Source organism: Polyergus mexicanus, unplaced genomic scaffold (genome assembly GCF_030449975.1).
Source record: "Polyergus mexicanus isolate NDT 795.1 unplaced genomic scaffold, iyPolMexi1.0 SCAF_6, whole genome shotgun sequence".
NCBI lineage: Eukaryota > Metazoa > Arthropoda > Insecta > Hymenoptera > Formicidae > Polyergus > Polyergus mexicanus.
The window spans coordinates 7,296,731-7,315,011 of record NW_027223326.1 but is presented as its reverse complement, the minus strand read 5'-3'; the positions used below and the strand labels follow the sequence as shown (position 1 = coordinate 7,315,011).

The following is an 18,281-nucleotide window of genomic DNA, read 5'->3' as shown; positions in this document are numbered from 1 at the left end:
ATAAAAGCATAGAACGCGAGATTTTGAAATGACGTTGCGCCGTAAATTCATTGCGTTTCAGCTCGCGGATTATCATACCGCGACGAAACTGCACGCCGCCATAAAACAGAGTCCTTGTTCCATTACACTACCGGCAAAACAAAACAAAAAAAAAGACAAAAACAAAAGAATCATAAGTTTCTCCGCGTAGGCAAAGCAGAAAGAAAAGCGAAACTTTGACTACTTCTTGAAGAAACTTTATCCCGTTTGTCCTCGTGCTCCGGTGGGGAATAAGAAACGCAAATACATAACTCTAAACGCAATTTAATAATGTATGCCCTTAATATAAAATTCTAGATACATCATAGTAAAGTACATTTCCTTTTTTTTTTTTTTTAATATTTGCACGTGAGAAATACTTTTTTTTTTCCTAAATGTTTCTATGCTGTCATTCAATCGTTCTTATTATGGAGGAGCTCTTTCGCTTCAAACGCAGAGCGACCTGATTTTAAGAAGCATATTACACGGTAAACTCTCTAATATTTGTATCCCCGGCATTAGTATAATAGTGTATTAAATTACTTAACTTTGATTGTTAATGCCACGATCGACTTCTTTATGTAAAAAGGATTTTATAAAGTATGCCAGAATCCCTTCTCCTCTCCACAGTTCAATTTCTTTCGATATGGCCATTACGAGAAATCCGACACATAATAAAGTCTAATAAACAGGGTCCACAACGCGACACGCTTTGTTAGCAATTTAATTTTTTTATTATTGCAGAACTTTGTCTTATTTATATGTTAACTTGTGATCGTATATTCGAAATAATTCTTTGTTTAGAAAGGGAAAAAATGAGTGTAAAAATAGATATATTCTGTTAATAATAAAGAAAAGCACACCGATCTTCAAAAACAATGAACAATATTAAAAAAATAATAATAATAATAATAAAAAATAAAAATTCACTAAACAGGGAAGAACTTCGTTATATTTTGGGGCTCTTGAAATATGCCAAGATCAATTTTGTTGCTTGTTCTTAATGTAAAAAAAGTATAACCGACCGCCGACGCAAAATATGACCCCCATTAATAAAATGTCAGAAATAATAGAGATAGGAATTTCTCTCAAACGCTGTGTTAATTTGTACGCTTTCATGCCCCGAGACAGTTAAACCTGCGCCTACCATGCCAAAAATAACAGAGCCTCCACCCTAATAATAAGCAGAAAAATACGGATTAAAAAATCCAGCAAAAAAAAAATTAAAATTAAAATAAACGAGGTCTGCGTGCATCATAAAATTAGCATCTAAATTTTGAAAGTGCAAGTAATATAAATTCGAAATAATATAATTTGCGCCGTGTTACGATTTCTCAAAGCAATTCACACTCCAAAATGTCCAATCGTTGGGTCCATCGAGTGGTAAATCGCGTCGGAGTTTAATTAGACGCCTTGTGTCTATCTTACTTACGATGCGCATAGTGCACTTCCAGTTCGGATTTGCGCGGGAATCCACTTGTGGGGAATGCCCAATTACAAAAATCGGATTTCTTCTTCGTTTTATTACATGCTCGATTCGCTCTCTATGCACCGTACAACGTGTACTTCCGTGAAAGAAGCAATCGAGCTTTTGCACTCAACGTCCGGAAATCATATCCTCTTTGTGCGAGAAGATCGTATCGTGAAACGATCGGTTCAGTTTACGATAAAAGTAACATACTTGCTTAGCCGTTTTTACAATAAAAGCGCTATCTTTCGTAGCATTCTATTATGCGCAATCGCTTTTTGTTATCTTCGAAAAATGGCCGATCAGACCTAACTTTAATTTTTAATTTATCTTACTCGAGCGCGACAACTTTTTCCACTCTTTCTCTTATAACATACAAACCGTATAATAAATTTAAAAAATATTATTTGTAGCTTGTAGTTACATCGACGAAATTATTTTCAACTGCCAGTCTCACAGAAACATAATTTAATAACTTCCGCGAAAAAACCACGCGTGAGAAAATCTTTGACGTTTCCTGCATCTCAATTTCCTGCATAAATCGCACAAGTCTCCGTTAAAACGACCGTATCCATGTCAAGCATCATGCACAAGTCCACGAACATCGATTCTCAAGATTTTCGATAAAATTTTTCTCTCTTTCTCTCTCTCTCTTCTAAATTTTCTTCAAAATTTCTCCAGCTACTCGACACCGAAAATCGAAAAAAATAACAATGAAACCGTTCCTGATTATCGTTAAAATTTTTCAGAACTAAATAGATTCTTCATGTTATAAAAATAAAACTGAGAGAATAGAAGTTTTAAACAAAAGCAAAAATATGGAATTTATTATTTATGGTATCGCCTGAAATATACGTGCATATAAGAGAGAAAGTTGAAGAATGGGAAAGTTTATCGATCTAAGAAAAAGTTATCGGGCTACCATAGAGCGCCCTTGTAATGTCAACACGTGGCTCCTTACATTGATTAACGAGTCATACAAGTCATAATATATTAAAATTTGTTCGAAGCAGCTTTTCTCCTCCCTCATAAAATCCCAATTAATGAAAGTTGATATCGAAAAAAATTTTTAATGCCGCGGAGTTCCACACACGAGATCTTCCAAGACAAACCGCGAGATACAACCGTGTGATTCGACAAAATTGCATTAATCACTTTTTGACACCGGCGGCGAATCAGCAGCGCCACCAGCCCAAAAATCGAATCCGCGAAACGTCAAAACGCTCGCGCGCGTGTCACGCGTGTCGCAATATTTACTATCCTCTTCCCATCGGGACCGTAAATTGTTACGACACGTTGCGCTCCGTACGTCTCGCTTGTTTCACGTCACGCCACTCGAATTAATAATGGCACGCACCGGCGCCAATATCCGTATACGACAATCACCGGGGGAAGCGCGAACGTGAAGCGCTCTCGGCGGTTGCCGGGTATGACCGGCGCACCCGCCGATCGAATTCCGCGGGATTCCCGAGCACCAGGGTAACTTGGCGTAACTTTAACGTTGAATCGCCGGAAACTCTTGGTCGGCGCACCGTAGCAACGTTTATGCGCGACTATCAGGTCTCTCTCGTTGGAAAAACACGCGCGACAGAACGCGTCGCCGGCGAGCGCGTGCGTCAGATTTTGCAACGTGAAAAGTTCGACTTCCTAAGCCGGATTCGCGGAGCGAAACGCGCGTGACCGTCCGCAAGGCCGTCGCGATCACAACAAACGCGTAAGACTGCCTACAGGGTGGTACCACGAGGAGTGGCAGCGATGTGTCATCGACTCCTCGATTACGGCGACATCTCGGTATTACATCATTTAACCGCGGACTCTAAGGGTGATCTGGTTGGCAGGTGTATCAGAGGGATTATCAGGTTGATCTCTTCGTGATGATTTATCATACTTGATAAATATTTATTTCTAATAAGCAAAAAAAAATTATGCACACCTTTTTATGGATTAAAAAATATCTGAAAATTTAAGAAACTTGAAAATATTTTCGAATATAATAAAATTCTAATGTTTTCCAACAATACGTTATTTCTTCGCAAAAAGATTTGATATTTATGTTTAACTTGCAAATATTTTTTCCAAGTCAAAATAAATATTTTATATAAATTAACTTCTAATTGAGAAATAATAAAAAAGAATTAAAACTCTTAATCTACATAATATTTCAAATACTTAATATTATTCGAAGAATTATTCAATCCAGAAATACAGCACGTAAAACAAATATGTTCAAAAAAAGAAAATGTAGTCAAGATTATGATCCACCAAGATCTACAACGCAGTACACTAAAAACCAATTATCATTGAATTATCATTATCATTGAAAAATGATTTCTATTAAAAAATAATACGTATTTTGTATTATTACTTTTCTTATCTAAAGAAATAAAATATATAAATAATCAAAAGGTTAAATAATGAAGAGCTATTGTTACCTTAATGTAAACGTAATACAACATCAGAAAAAAAGTCCAATATTAATAAATATACATAAAAGAATATAATCAAATATCTATATTCTATATTATATATATATAAAGAGATTAATCCGTTAGTTTTTTTATTATTGTAAAATTTGAAAAATCCTGTGCGCTTATAACATTATATTATCCGCGACAGGTGTTCGAGGCATCGCCAAAATCGAAATGTCTTAATTACATGTTGCGTGTTTTATTTTTCCCATTTTTTTCTTCCACATTGTTTCTGTGAGATTTTTAAATCACTAACAGACGATTACTTTCATTATTCTATCGAAATGAATGGCTTCTTTATCAATATTTTACTATAGTTACTATAATCAAAATATAGATTAAATTTGTTTTGCCAATACAATAATACATATAATGTGTGCATATGAATGCCAAGTGCAAACTAATTTTCCAGTCGAGTAAATCGAAAAGACAACGACGATAATTATGAATATCGACAAACGAAAACTGATGCAAGAACAACTCGTTCGGTATAAGGAAATATTGATTTGTGCGAATCGATGAAAAGCTATGAACCTTACAGTCGGTAAACTATCCCGAAAGATGAAACCATCAGTCAGATACTAGAAACATACAGAATACGTCGGAAAATTTTATATACTTGGAAAAATCATCCTGAATTACCGACCAACAAAATAACAGGAGCAACAATAGCTGATAATTCTGCGAAAAGATATATATTTAAAAAGTTCGCAGTTACCTTTTTTTCCTAACGTCTAAAAAATTCAGAAACCAGTAATATAGCGTGCACGAAGTTACGATGATAAAAGAGATTGGAAAATAATCATGAACCAATGATAATATGGGATAAGCGACAAATTCAAATAGCAAAAACAAGTCCAAAATTATTGGAAAAGTTATAGATTATTCCTTTATTTCGCATATAAAAATGTCAGTCCACAAAAGTTCAGGTTTTGAACATTTTACCAGATAAAATAAACCGCACTATTAGAATGATACGATATATGCAAGATATATGAAACGAGATATGATAAGAGAAAACGCAAACACAGCGCTTAATTACGTATCTTACTCACAATGAAACGTGCTATATTTAAAATATTAATTTCTCCCCCTATGTGTATCGGCAATATATCGCTGACTCTTTGTTAATATATATTTAAAGATGTTAACATATATTCTCTACGCAAAAAGGAATGACATAATCCCTGAAAACTCACCTTTTTAAAAGAGATAAAAAGAGACGTCAAATATGCGCGCCAATTGTGAAAATGTATGCTGTATGTATTTACAAAAGTGTTATTTTAATTTGATTTGCACAAACTAGTATTATTTCAAATTATTGAAAAACTTACTTTCAGTTGGCACAATTTTTTTGATATCATAATTTTTGTAGAGGAAATGTAATTTTGTAAGGAATTAACACAATTATTGTATTTTGTTGTACAATTTCTTTCGGTTAAAATATTTTTTTTTATTTTTTCAATAATTTAAAATAACACTATTTTGTAAATACATATAACAATTTTTCACAATTGGTGCATGTACTTGGAGCTTTTTTTTTTTTTTTTTTTTTTTTTTTTTTTTTTTTTTTTTTTTAGATATAACATATATACGCATGAACGTATAAGAATTTTCTTTCCACAAAACAAACTCTTAATTTTACAGGACTATAATCCCATGAGAAATTTATTTAATATATAATGTTACGCAAATACGAGCAAGATGAGCAAGATATTTCGTTTTAAATATTTTCTTATAAAATTTGTTTAATATTGTGTAATTTGTTAAATATTTTGTTATAAAAAAACAGATGGCATTAGTTCAGTTTTGGCAGTACTAGAGTCATTCACACATATGTTGGTCATATATCGTTTAACAGCTGACGGTTTAAGCTTCATTCTAAAAAAAAATTGAGCGATTTGGTTGAGTTTTGGAGATTTTACAACAAGTTGAAGATGGAAGACCAAACTGTGCATTTTCGCTATATTTTACTGTTTTACTTCCGTAAAGGGAAGAACGCGCGTCAAGCTTGTGAAAAATTGCGTAAAGTTTACGGTGACGATGCTCTACAAGAACGTCAGTGCCAAAACTGGTTCAAGAAATTCCGCGCTGGTGATTTTGATCTCAAAGATGCTCCTTGGTCAGGAAGGCCCACCGAGGTTGATGACGACAAAATAAAGGCATTGATCAAGTCAAACCCACGTTACACGACACGAGAGATTGCAGAAACATTGAAGATTAGTCAAAAAAGTGTTCACGCCCACCTAAGGAAGCTGGGATACGTAAGCAAGCTCGATATTTGGATTCCTCATGAACTCAAAGAAGTTCATTTGACGGCGCGTATAAACATCTGCGATATGCTCATGAAACGTGAAGAAAACGATCCTTTTTTGAAACAAATGATAACTGGTGATGAGAAGTGGATTGTTTACAACAATATGGAACGCAAACGGTCTTGATCCCGACGTGATGATTCGCCTCAAACGACTTCAAAAGCAGAACTTCATCAGAGGAAGGTTATGCTCTCAGTGTGGTGGGATTGGAAGGGTGTGGTGTTTTTTGAGCTCCTACCAAGGAACCGAACAATCAATTCGGATGTGTACTGTCGGCAATTGGACAGTTTGAACGAATCTGTCATCCAGAAACGTCCGGAGCTCGTCAATCGTAAAGGAGTTGTGTTCCATCACGACAACGCGAGACCACACACATCATTGGCGACCCGTCAAAAATTATTGGAGCTTGGATGGGATGTGTTGCCCCACCCAGCATACTCGCCTGACCTTGCGCCGTCAGACTTCCACTTGTTTCCCTCTTTTCAAAACTCCTTGCGTGGAATAACGTTAAATTTAGATGAGGCGGTAAATCAGCACCTTGTTCAGTTTTTCGCCAATAAAGACAGGTCCTTCTACGAACGGGGAATTATGAAGCTCACCGAAAGATGGCAAAAGGTTATCGAACAAAACGGAAAATATATCATTGATTGATCTTTGTTCTTTATAGAAATAAATGACTTTGAAAAACATACAAAAAATACCCAATGACTTTTTACTCAACCCAAATACTTTGAATGAGTAAATAAAATTAATTCTGCCACGCTTATTTTTCTTTATTTTTATTGCTACGATACATATTCATAATAATTAGCAAAGCATACACACGCGCAATAGATAAACATTAGGCATGTAACGTCTCTTTTCAATCTCTCTTATATTATTTCGAATATTAAAGCAATTAAAGTCGTGAAAACAAGTCATAATCATATCCAGTTCAATATCATAAAAAGTAAATACGTTCTAGAGATTGTATCTAGTTCACTCGAGAGTTACAATCGCGCCGCCGCCACTTTTAAAATTCAGTCTATATTTTATGCGTGCAAAACGTGATGCGAACGATCATATCAGTGAAGTCAGGTGTAACGGTGATGAATATTCATTCCAAAAGACACATTATTACATATATCAGAGACAGTCACAGCTTTGTGGAAACATCAAATATTATTTCCTAGTCAGTCTACTACTGCTACTGGTAGCATGCTGAGTATTCGCTGACTAAGATTTATAGTTCTTATATTTGATCAAAGAATTCGTGTTAATTGGTTAGTAGGCCACGTTGTGCCCCATCGATGTGACAAAGTGCATTGTTTGCAAATTGCCGATACCGCCATATTTCTGTTTGCTGTAACAAACTGACGCGCGAAGAGCAAATATGAGATTGGCCAGACTTTACTCAATAATAACTCCTTTATTAAGCGTTATAAAAAAAAAGAAAAAAATTATAGAGTACTTTTCGACTCAATTTCGTTCACTCTATCTGCGCACGAGTATTGTCCCAAATGATCTGGGACATCCTGTATATATGAAATATTATTTAAAATATTTTAGTTAAAATAATATTTAATGGATAAGTCAGTGATATATGTATATAAAGTGTGTTCGACAACAAGTGGGACAAGATTTAAGAAGCGATTCTACGATAAAATAAGACGAAAATCAAAAATAATAAAATTGTGGTGGAAACTTCGTTTTTTAGTTATAAATATTTGAAAATTCAGGCATGAAAGGTGCCTGAAGTGAGATTTCAGTTTCTTAATCAGTTTATGATATGTGAAAGTGTGCTGTGATAATTTTGATTGACTGACTTGTGTGTACAAAATCGGCGAATTGCCATATTCACGCACCTTTCATGCAAATTTTTGAAACATTTATAACTAAGAAACGAAGCCTCCACCGTAATTTTATTATTCTTGATTTTTGTCTTATTTTATCATGTATGTATACATATTGTATATCACTCAAGCGTTTGATGTTGATGAACTTATGACCAATAAACAGTGTACACGTGTAAACTTATGTCACAGAGATGAAGAAATAAAAGTAAAGAGTCAATTTCAAATAGATAAAGAAAACCAAGATCAAGATCAAGTTTTATCAAGTTTTTGTATTTATTTGAAATTGGCCCTAATGACTGTTATCTGTTCATCTATGACACATGTTTACATATATACAGTTTATTAGCCATTAATCCTCCAACGTCAAACGCTCGATCGAACACGCCTAGTTGCAATTTCCACAATGGCATATGCATGTAATATAAAGTCGGAACTGCATCGCTATCATCACATTATAACGCATTCACTTTGGATATTTATTTGATTTTCCACACGTGGCCATTCACACGTAAATCATAGAGGATTATAAAAAGAAAGAAAAAAATATTTTCTCTTTTCTCGGACTGTCTCCACTAACTTGGAAATATGTATTATGCAAAAATTTCAAACACAGTTATCATCTCATCTTATTTGTTTGCATTTTCATCTATTCTTCTCTTATCAATTTGCATTATCATTGATAAAAAATTCTTTTAATATTGTCATTTTTCTCTGTGTATATATAGCATCAGTAACGGGGTGACATAGACAACCACCATGCTTTCGAGAAATTTTTTTTCTTTTCCCCATATGTCAATACTTATGCTTTTATATATATTTGTTTTCAGTTATCATTCATATTACTCTTCCTATTCGTCGATACCGGACAATTTCTCGTTTTACGGAAAACAGGATACAATATCAGATAATAACAATCGCAAGTTGGAGATAAATCGTTTTCGGAACTCAGGTGAAAAATCATAATTATGGAACCTACTGCAAGAAGCATGAAGGAAGCCGACAACAGCGAAACTGTAGAAAACATCCCCAATCGTGACAAATATTTTGCACATAATGTGTCATATGCGTCAAAAATGACCGCGGTGGATATCGAATTCAACGATTTGACGTATGCGGTGCCGAGCTTTCGAAAAAGTAAAAGTAATCTCATATATCTTTTAAAATTTGTAAATTAATAACAGTATAAAAAAGCCGAAAAATATTATATATATTGTATAATAAAAAATATATTATATATAATATATATATATATATATATATATATATATATATATATATTTTAACAATTTAGAGTTGTTATTAAATTATATTAAAGTTTAGAAAAAAAACATTTTATATAAGTGAATGTTTAAGTATACTATTTTTTAAATTCGCGATTAGATAAAATTAAGAGACTGAATCGTATCTAATCTCTACAAAGAAACATAAATGCATAAAGTAGTTTTTTTTTTGTGTCTAGATGATATAATAGAGTTTTACATAATATTTTAAAGAAATATTTTATTTAAAATATACTGCATAACTAGTCGCATAAAGATCTTATTAAGACATGTCAAAATCGAGGTATATATGGTATTACCACGTGGCTTTGTCGACTCAATAGCCGCCTGCTTATGATTCGAACAAAGAATAGAGATTCATCTCTGTTTTATTTCATCATTTTCCATTAAACTCTTATTCTCACTATTGCCACAAATTGCAAAAAACGAGGGAGATTGAACGTTAAAATAATACTGTATCAAATTAAAGTTGCATAATAAAATAAGTTGTTAATAAAATAAAAATATTCAGATTGTGTGATAATATTTTAAAAAGTTCAACACTTTTAATTATAAAATTTAATGTAAAATATATATATATATATATATATATATATATATATATCTAATGAAAAAACATGTATGCATGTGTGAATTTAAATTTTTTAAATTAAAAATTGAAAAATTGAAAGTTATATTATAATGAATGTACATAACTTCATATATACATGAAATAGCAACAGTTAAGTCAGCAATTATATGAATAAAATATTATATGAATAAAAATGATAGGCACATCACGAGTTGCGATTGCTCTTTTCTCAAAAAATGCAGTTAGGAATTGACAGATGCTAATGTTAATGTCATTTAAGTATTACGATTCACTACAAGTAAAGAAGAATAATCGTTTTGCAAGAATCGCGCATGATTCGCACGTAATTCACGATCAAATGTTGCATAATGCACTATGTAAGACATATGACAGAAAAACACACAGACAAAGATTTTTATATCAAACAATAAATTTATTTAAAAATGATATAAGACTAGTAATAAATCATTTTTTCAACAGATTAATAAAAGAGTCTGATGAACAAAGAAATTACATGATGAGATACATTATTTCAAATAACAATAAGAGCGCGTATTTACATAATAATTTAGACGGGATATTCTAAACGACGTATCATTTACTTCGGAATTTCATACATCGTTGCTTCATTATGTGTAAACTGTAAAGAGTGCACAAAGAAACTTGCAAAGTGAATTTGCATATACATCAAGCGTCTTTAATAATTTTGATCATAAACAAAAAATTATTATTTTTCGAATATAATATATATCATTCAATGTTTTGTCAAAAATTCGCAGAATCAAGGATGCTTTTAAAAGCGATTAGCGGACAATTCAGATCGGGTGAGCTAACAGCGATTATGGGTCCTTCTGGTGCCGGAAAATCGACGTTACTCAATGTTCTCGCCGGATACAAGTACGTAATTGAATAATCATAAATTCAAACCGTTGAGATTATCCAATAAATTATATCGGCTAGTTTTTTAATCTTTTTTGTCATAAATTTAATTAATTATTGTTTCTCGTAAAAAAAACCCATCGGCATCCATAATGTTACATAGGTCTATCGGATCATCTTATTTCTTCTTGTTAAATATATTATATAGGGTGTCTCTAAAGTCTGACCCCACCCCTGGATCTCGAAAACGGCTTTAAACATTGAAAAATGTTTCAGACAAAAGTTGTATGGTTTCGAGGGGGACATAAGGTGATGTCAGATTTTAGAGATACCCCGTATAATTATATATTATAAAATTAAACTACTTTATTTCTTTTTATTATTTTTTATTATAATTTGTTTTTTTGTTTTAACAAGTAAAATCTAATTATATTATATTCATACATTGTTATATGCGTATTATCGATGATATATTTTACGACATTCCATAAATATTCCCATTCCGATAATTTATATTTTTATATTGCATGATTATTATATAAACTTCAATTATTTACTTTCGAGTTATAAGATTGTGCTCATTAAACAGTATATTGCATAACGCTCAATAACTTTCTGGCAATCTTAAACGATTATTAAAGTCGAAGGATTATAGCGCCTTGGTTGAATAATCAAGATCGCAGCAATTAACTTAATGACCAAAAAAGTTATACGATAGTTTAATAGATAATTCTATATTTTGTATCATAAAGTTGGAAACAATAAACAACGGGAAATTTTGCTGCATCGTAAAAACTTGTAATTTATCATAAAAATTAAAGCAGACATATTCTATATAGATGTACGGAGATAAGTGGCTCAATAAATATTAATGGACAGCCGCGGGACATGCAGGAGTTCAAGAAAATGTCATGCTACATCATGCAAGAAGATCTCGCGCAACCGGGACTCACGATTATTGAAGCGATGTTCTTCGCCGCAGACTTAAAACTCGGAAGAAAAAAATCACAATCCGAAAAACGTATCGCCGTGAGTAGGTCATTCGTAGCCTAAAGCCGCGTACTCATCAACGGAGCGAGCGATCGTTTTCGTGCCAGTTTTCACATGATATCCTTTGCATGTCAAACAATTTATTGAGTAGGAATGTTTACTCGTTCGTGCTCTTTCGTGTGCTCGCTCCGTTGATGAGAATACGATTTTATATTATGACAGAATATTTAAATTATACCGAAGAACAAAACCAAGGCCAGCAACAAATCACATCGTTTCGATACAGAGGAATAAAAAATTGAGGCAAAAAAGCGAATGAATTAACACAATCATACTTCTTGTTTAAACACACTTATCATTAAATTTATAGCAGTGAGTTGTAGAAATTTATTCAAGTATCAGTTGTTTCTTATGCAAATCGAATTATATACATACATCTCTATTGATTCGTTATCAGAATTTTTCAGCGATACTTTTGCATTACACTAGCTTACAAGATTTTGTGCAAGAGCTTTGAACACTGTTTCTAGGATAATTTTAAACGCTGAGTACAAATATATCTGCCATCAAAAAATTTCTATCACGTCAATTTTTCGAGAAAAATAAGATCGCGTTTTTTTAACATTTTTGAGAATGAGCTGACAAACCCGATGTGCAAGAGACTTCAAAAAGAGCTCAAATAAAAGCTTGAACATTGTACTTTAATATAAAAATATTGAATCCTTTTTACGGCAGGTACCATCGAACCTCAGGTGTGTTTTGTTTTAAGGTGTAGTTGTTGCACTGTGTCAAGTAGAATGATTGTCCCATGCAAATCGTTGCAAACAGTAAAAATTTTAATCATAGATTCAATACACGAGATTAAAAGGTGCTTAATCATTTTTTTATTTTTCATTTGTTAACAAAATTATAATTTTTTACTTTTAACTACGAGTAAATATAATTTTACTTGCTTTTAATCTAAAATTAGATAATTCGTCTAAATATCTCATTTAAATTACTAGTTCCGTAAGGATATCATTATTAATTTTGTCAAACCTAATTTCCAAATTAACATAACGTTCGTTCTACATATAAAAAAAAGGAAAAGATATTATGTGCATTTAGACAATAGATTTTGTGTAATTTAAATTAGAAACAGAACAGCAAAAAAATAATTGATATGTAACTTAGTACCATTAATTTATATAAATCATTAAGATATTCACATTTTTAGAAGATCAATACGATTGATTTTTAGATAAACGAGATTCTAGCTATATTGGGATTGTCCGAAACACGAAACACGCTTATGGAACGACTCTCCGGTGGCGAAAGAAAGAGGCTGATAATCGCACTCGAACTACTGAACAATCCACCTGTAATTTTTCTCGATGAACCGACCACGTGAGTATTGTACAAAAATATAAAATTATTTGTCTTATTTTCTTATTTATAATATATACCTCAGTTTTTTATTTTCTTTAATGATTACATATATCTGATCGTGTTATAATTATATAATAATAATAGAGAGAATGATCACATTATATTTTTCAAATGTTTGCGTAGATAGTAAAAATAAAATAACAAGTTTGTGTAGGTCATAATATTATTATTTTTTATTTCAGTATAATTATATCCTTTTTCTGCGTATAAGTAGTAACAAAATAGGAAAAGACTTCATGAATATTTTATAATTATATAACACGTTATGTAAATTACACATTATATAAAATTATCACATGTTGCAACTGTAACATGCATGAAAAGAGCAATTTTCAATTGATTTTAATATTATTCAATGGGTAAACAAATTGAAGAAAATGGCGTAAATAAAAAAATTTTCTCATAATATCCTCGAATTTTACTAATAAATAGAATGAAAATAACATCTCGTCTCACGTGATATGCTTTTGCGATGAGATAACTGTAGCGCGCGCGCAAGCACGTACACACGCACACAAAAACTTTTCTCTCAAAATATTTTAATATATATTGTAGAAACATATTGCAGAGAGAAGATTTATATTTCTTTCAGCGGATTAGATGAGTTGTCCTCTTTTCATTGCATCGATAGTCTTCAAAAGCTGGCACGTTTCGGACGAAATGTTATATGCTCGATACATACTCCCAGCGCAAGTGTGTTTAACAAATTTCATAACATCTACATTATGACTGCCGGACAATGTGCTTATAGGGGCACCCCGGATAACATGTTGCCATTCCTACAAGGCATAGGTCTAGAATGTCCGAAGTATCACAATCCGGCGGACTTTGGTAAGTTGTATGCACGTATGCTGTTTGTGCAATCGTATTTTTCGATTCTCATGATCTTTTTTCAATATTATTTTCAATATTTTTTTCAAAATTACACCAGCCACAACATATGTTAATGTCGGGTTTTTCATGAAAAACGCGTAACATTTTCTCGTAGAGGAAAGTTCAGAGCTTTAAGAATTCACACTAACAATTAGTTTAATTTCAGACACAATCATAATGATATAATAATGACGCTAAGATATATTAAAAGATGTTGATGTTTCTAATACTTATTTCAGTAATAGAAATCAGCTCGGGCGATTATGGTTTCGATCCGATCAAACAAATGATTACTCGTGTCAAGAAGTTATCGATTCTTCCGATTTCTCGAACGAAGTATAAACTCGAGCTTGATACGCAGAATCCGAAAGTTTTTTGGCTCGATCAATTTAAAACGCTAATCGAAAGAATGATATTGCAGCTTTATCGAAATAGAGTAAGAATCGAATACATATAATGTATTACATTACTAAGTGCCAAATGGATTCATATATATAGGGTGTCTGATAATTTTTGACACACCCAAAAGTGTGAAGATAAATTGGTTCAAATTGAGTCGGAAAGTCCTGAATTATTTTTTTTTTTTTTCTTTATAACGCTTAATAAAGGAGTTATTATTAAGTAAAGTCTAGCCAATCAGCACGTCGGTGAATCGCGCGCCCGGCTAAATGTTGTTTTTTTATTTAAAAAAAAAAAAAAATGGTTCAGGACTTTTTGACTCAGTTTGAGCCAATTTACCTTCACACTTTGGGTGTGTCAAAAATTACTGGACACCCTGTATATATATATATATATATATAATAAAACTATATATGTTAAATGAGCACATTCTTTTCTATATATTTGCAGAATTACATTTATATGAAGATATCAGCATATATTTTTATGGGACTAATAATTGGCTCATTGTTTTTTAATATGGGCAACGATGGCTCCAAGACTATGTTCAATTTTAGCTTTTGCATCTCGTGCATAATTCTATTTCTGTACATACCTATGCTATCAGTATTACTGAATTGTAAGAATTCTTTTCTGTGTATACATAATTAGAATTGGTGTACAAGAAATTAATTAAATTAATTTTTTGTTTGCAAAATTCAGTATTTGTTGGTGTTACATTTATAGATATTCTGTTGATATGAAAATATATATCTCTTTCTCTCTCTTTCTCCACAAGAAAAAACATTTGTTGGAAGTAATCAAAATATGTAACATACACTTGTGTTTGTATAATATTCATTAATTGTTATCACGTTTAAACTTCGTAAAATCTTTTCTAAAAATAAAAAGGCAGAAAAATAACTAAATTATAATCTATTAAGTATATAGAAATCAGATTATAATTATATTTTATCTCAATATTCTCTTTGGTTATAGTTCCTTTTGAAATTAAGATAATAAAACGAGAATACATCAACAGATGGTACGATCTCAGCGCGTACTATTGGGCCCTAATTGTAATCAATGTACCTTTACAGGTTAGTTCTTCTGGTTAATTCTTTACTGTACAGCATAAATATTTCCTGTAACTAATTACTTATTAGATATCTTTATTATTTTACATTAAACCTTTATCAAGTCTACCCTAACTATTTAAAAAATTCTATGGATCTTTTTTCAGATACTGTTCGGACTTATATATCTTTCGATAGTCTACGTCATTACGGGACAACCCTTGGAGTGGTATAGATGCATTATGTTCTGCAGTGCTTGTTTCATGTGCTCCTTCATCGGGGAGAGTATAGGACATAACATTGCTACCACATTCAATTCCGTAGTATGTTTCGAATTATAATTATGAATATAATACGAAAAAATCATTCTTTAAAATTAATAGATATAACAGCAGATGTCTCTTTTTTTATTTAGAATGGTATATTCGTGGGATCAGTGATATACTGTATCATGATTTTAGCCGCGGTGCAAGGTTTAGGATTACCCACTTCTCTATCAATTTATCGAAAGTTATTTATGTATAGCAGTTTTGTTCGATATGGACTGGAGGCTCTCATAGTAGCCATGTACGGTTTTAATAGACAGAGATTACCTTGCCCAATGAAAGAAGAGTATTGTAATTATAGTTCGCCCAAAGAGATATTTCGAATAATAGGTAGAAACTTCATAATAATACTCAAGTTAATTGTTTTGAATCGTTCAGTTTAAAAGCTGTTTTACAGGGTGTCCCATTTTAATCTCCTCAGGCAAATATCTCAAAAACCAAGCCCGGAAGAGAAAAATGTTTCAGACAAAAGTTGTTTGGTTTCGAGGGGGCCATAAGATGGTGACAATGATTTGACCTTGGAAAATCATTTGAAGGTCATGTGAAGGTCAACTTTAAAATCTTAAATGGAAACCCCCATTTTTTATTTAGTATTCTCGTAGCTGACATCGAGAGCTTTCCAAAACACTATAATAAAGTATTTTTTTATTAAGTACTTTTTGATACTTATTTTATATTTTAATCTGACATATTTTGATATAAAAAATAAAATATTTCGTAAAATATTCAGTTTTCGATGATCTTACTGTAATACTTTTATGTACAGAATAATGAGACAAATTAATTAGTGCCAAAAAAACAAATAATTGTTTAAAAAAATACATTGTAAATAATTTTCTTAAAAACAATTTTTTTTTATACTAATTGATATACTAATTGATCTCATTATTCTGTACATAGAAATATTACGGTAAGATTATCGAAAACTAAATATTTTACAAGATATTTAATTTTTTTATATCAAAATATGTCAGATTAAAATATAAAATAACTCAAAAAGTACTTAATGAAAAAATACTTTATTATAGTGTTTTGGAAAGCTCTCGATGTCAGCTACAAGAATACTAAATAAAAAATGGGAGTTTCCGTTTAAGATTTTAAAGTTGACCTTCACATGACCTTCAAATGATTTTCCAAGGTCAAACCAATGGTACCATCTTATGGCCCCCTCGAAACCAAACAACTTTTGTCTGAAACATTTTTCTCTTCCGGGCTTGGTTTTTGAGATATTTGCTTGAGGAGATTAAAATGGGACATCCTGTATATGTATATCGCGTTTGTATTCTATGATTCCGATTTTCTCTATCTCTATTTCATTTCTTAATAATATGTAAATATTCGAGATATCAAAGTAATATCTTATCTGTTTGTTTTGCAGCTCTAAAGAATGCTCCAAATTATTGGGTGGATTTATTAGCTCTTATTATTATATTTATAATTTTTAAGATAACGTTTTATTATTTATTGAAGCAAAGAATGCAACCAAACAAAACTATTCAGATACTTCAAATAATCGGGAAGTCCATCAAGAACCATTTCAATATATGATTGTTAATGCTTTTAGCTCAATGCTCTTTAAAACAAATTTTAAATTCAAAATGTAATTGTGAAAAAAATACGATTATTGATACAATGATAGGTTAAACGTAATATTAATTGTTGTTAAAAAATGATTTGTACTAATAATATAAAAAGTTGATAATCTGTTATAATTTTTGTTAAATAAAAAAAAGTAAATCGCGGTTTTTTTTTTCCAAAATTTATTTTCTCCTATTTTTCTCATCATATTGTCAAATTCATATTTGTAATGGCTTCAAAATAAAATAAGAAACTCTTGTATATCGAACTTTATATTTATATAAAAGCAAGAATTTAAAATTTAAATCATACAAAAGGATACATATATAATTAATGTTATAGCACTGTATCTGAACAAAAAGTGATTCTCTCGTTATCAAAGATTATAAATTAAGTCATGAAGGAAAGTGGCGATGCGCCATCTAATGTTATCGCTGTTTCTTTATTGCTCACAGCAATATTGTCAGAACAATAAAGGAAATAGCAAGTGCTAAATATAGTAGATAAACGATGTTAGGAAATTTGATATGTATGATTCGTGATGATACATCAGTTTCAGCATTTTTATATTTATTCCCCAGCATTATTTAATACTGCGATTTTAGCGCACATTAACAAATATTGTAATACGATAATAATAATATGAATTAAATATTTCCTTTTTAAATTAACAGCATGCACAATTTGATTTTATCTTTTAAAAATTAAAAGTAACTCTGTATTTTTCGATTATACTAAGTATCAAAAATATATATTATTTTGATACAATATTTAATGCAACCGATTATTGAGAAAAAT

The 18,281-nt window shown here is 31.4% G+C and overlaps 2 protein-coding genes across 5 annotated transcripts in view; one reads left to right on the top strand and one right to left on the bottom strand.

Moving 5' to 3' along the window:
- Nucleotides 1-18,281, bottom strand: part of LOC138933909 (uncharacterized) — a 92,634-nt gene that overhangs the window by 56,759 nt on the left and 17,594 nt on the right. The gene's annotated exons all lie outside the window — the stretch shown is intronic.
- On the top strand, nt 7,429-17,647 carry LOC138933906 (ATP-binding cassette sub-family G member 1-like). 4 transcript variants are annotated; one of them, XM_070297115.1, is made up of 12 exons: nt 7,429-7,531; nt 8,932-9,238; nt 10,735-10,852; nt 11,674-11,863; nt 13,065-13,210; nt 13,845-14,083; nt 14,365-14,561; nt 14,975-15,143; nt 15,503-15,603; nt 15,747-15,902; nt 15,995-16,235; nt 17,284-17,647. In XM_070297115.1, the coding sequence occupies exons 2-12, from the start codon at nt 9,070-9,072 to the stop codon at nt 17,451-17,453; spliced, it is 1,896 nt and encodes a 631-aa protein (XP_070153216.1). In that variant the 5' UTR covers nt 7,429-7,531; nt 8,932-9,069; the 3' UTR covers nt 17,454-17,647. The 4 variants fall into 4 exon arrangements, with proteins under 4 accessions (XP_070153216.1, XP_070153213.1, XP_070153214.1 ...); XM_070297112.1 differs by having other exon boundaries at nt 8,932-9,244; XM_070297113.1 differs by having other exon boundaries at nt 7,454-7,785; nt 8,932-9,244.

Excerpts from the sequence above, each read along its gene's own strand:
- LOC138933906 (XM_070297112.1), top strand. The coding sequence starts at position 9,070 with ATGGAACCTACTGCAAGAAGCATGAAGGAAGCCGACAACAGCGAAACT. Across the intron at positions 13,211-13,844 it reads TTTCTCGATGAACCGACCAC|CGGATTAGATGAGTTGTCCT; the intron begins GTGAGTATTGTA and ends TATTTCTTTCAG. Across the intron at positions 16,236-17,283 it reads AGAGATATTTCGAATAATAG|CTCTAAAGAATGCTCCAAAT; the intron begins GTAGAAACTTCA and ends TTTGTTTTGCAG.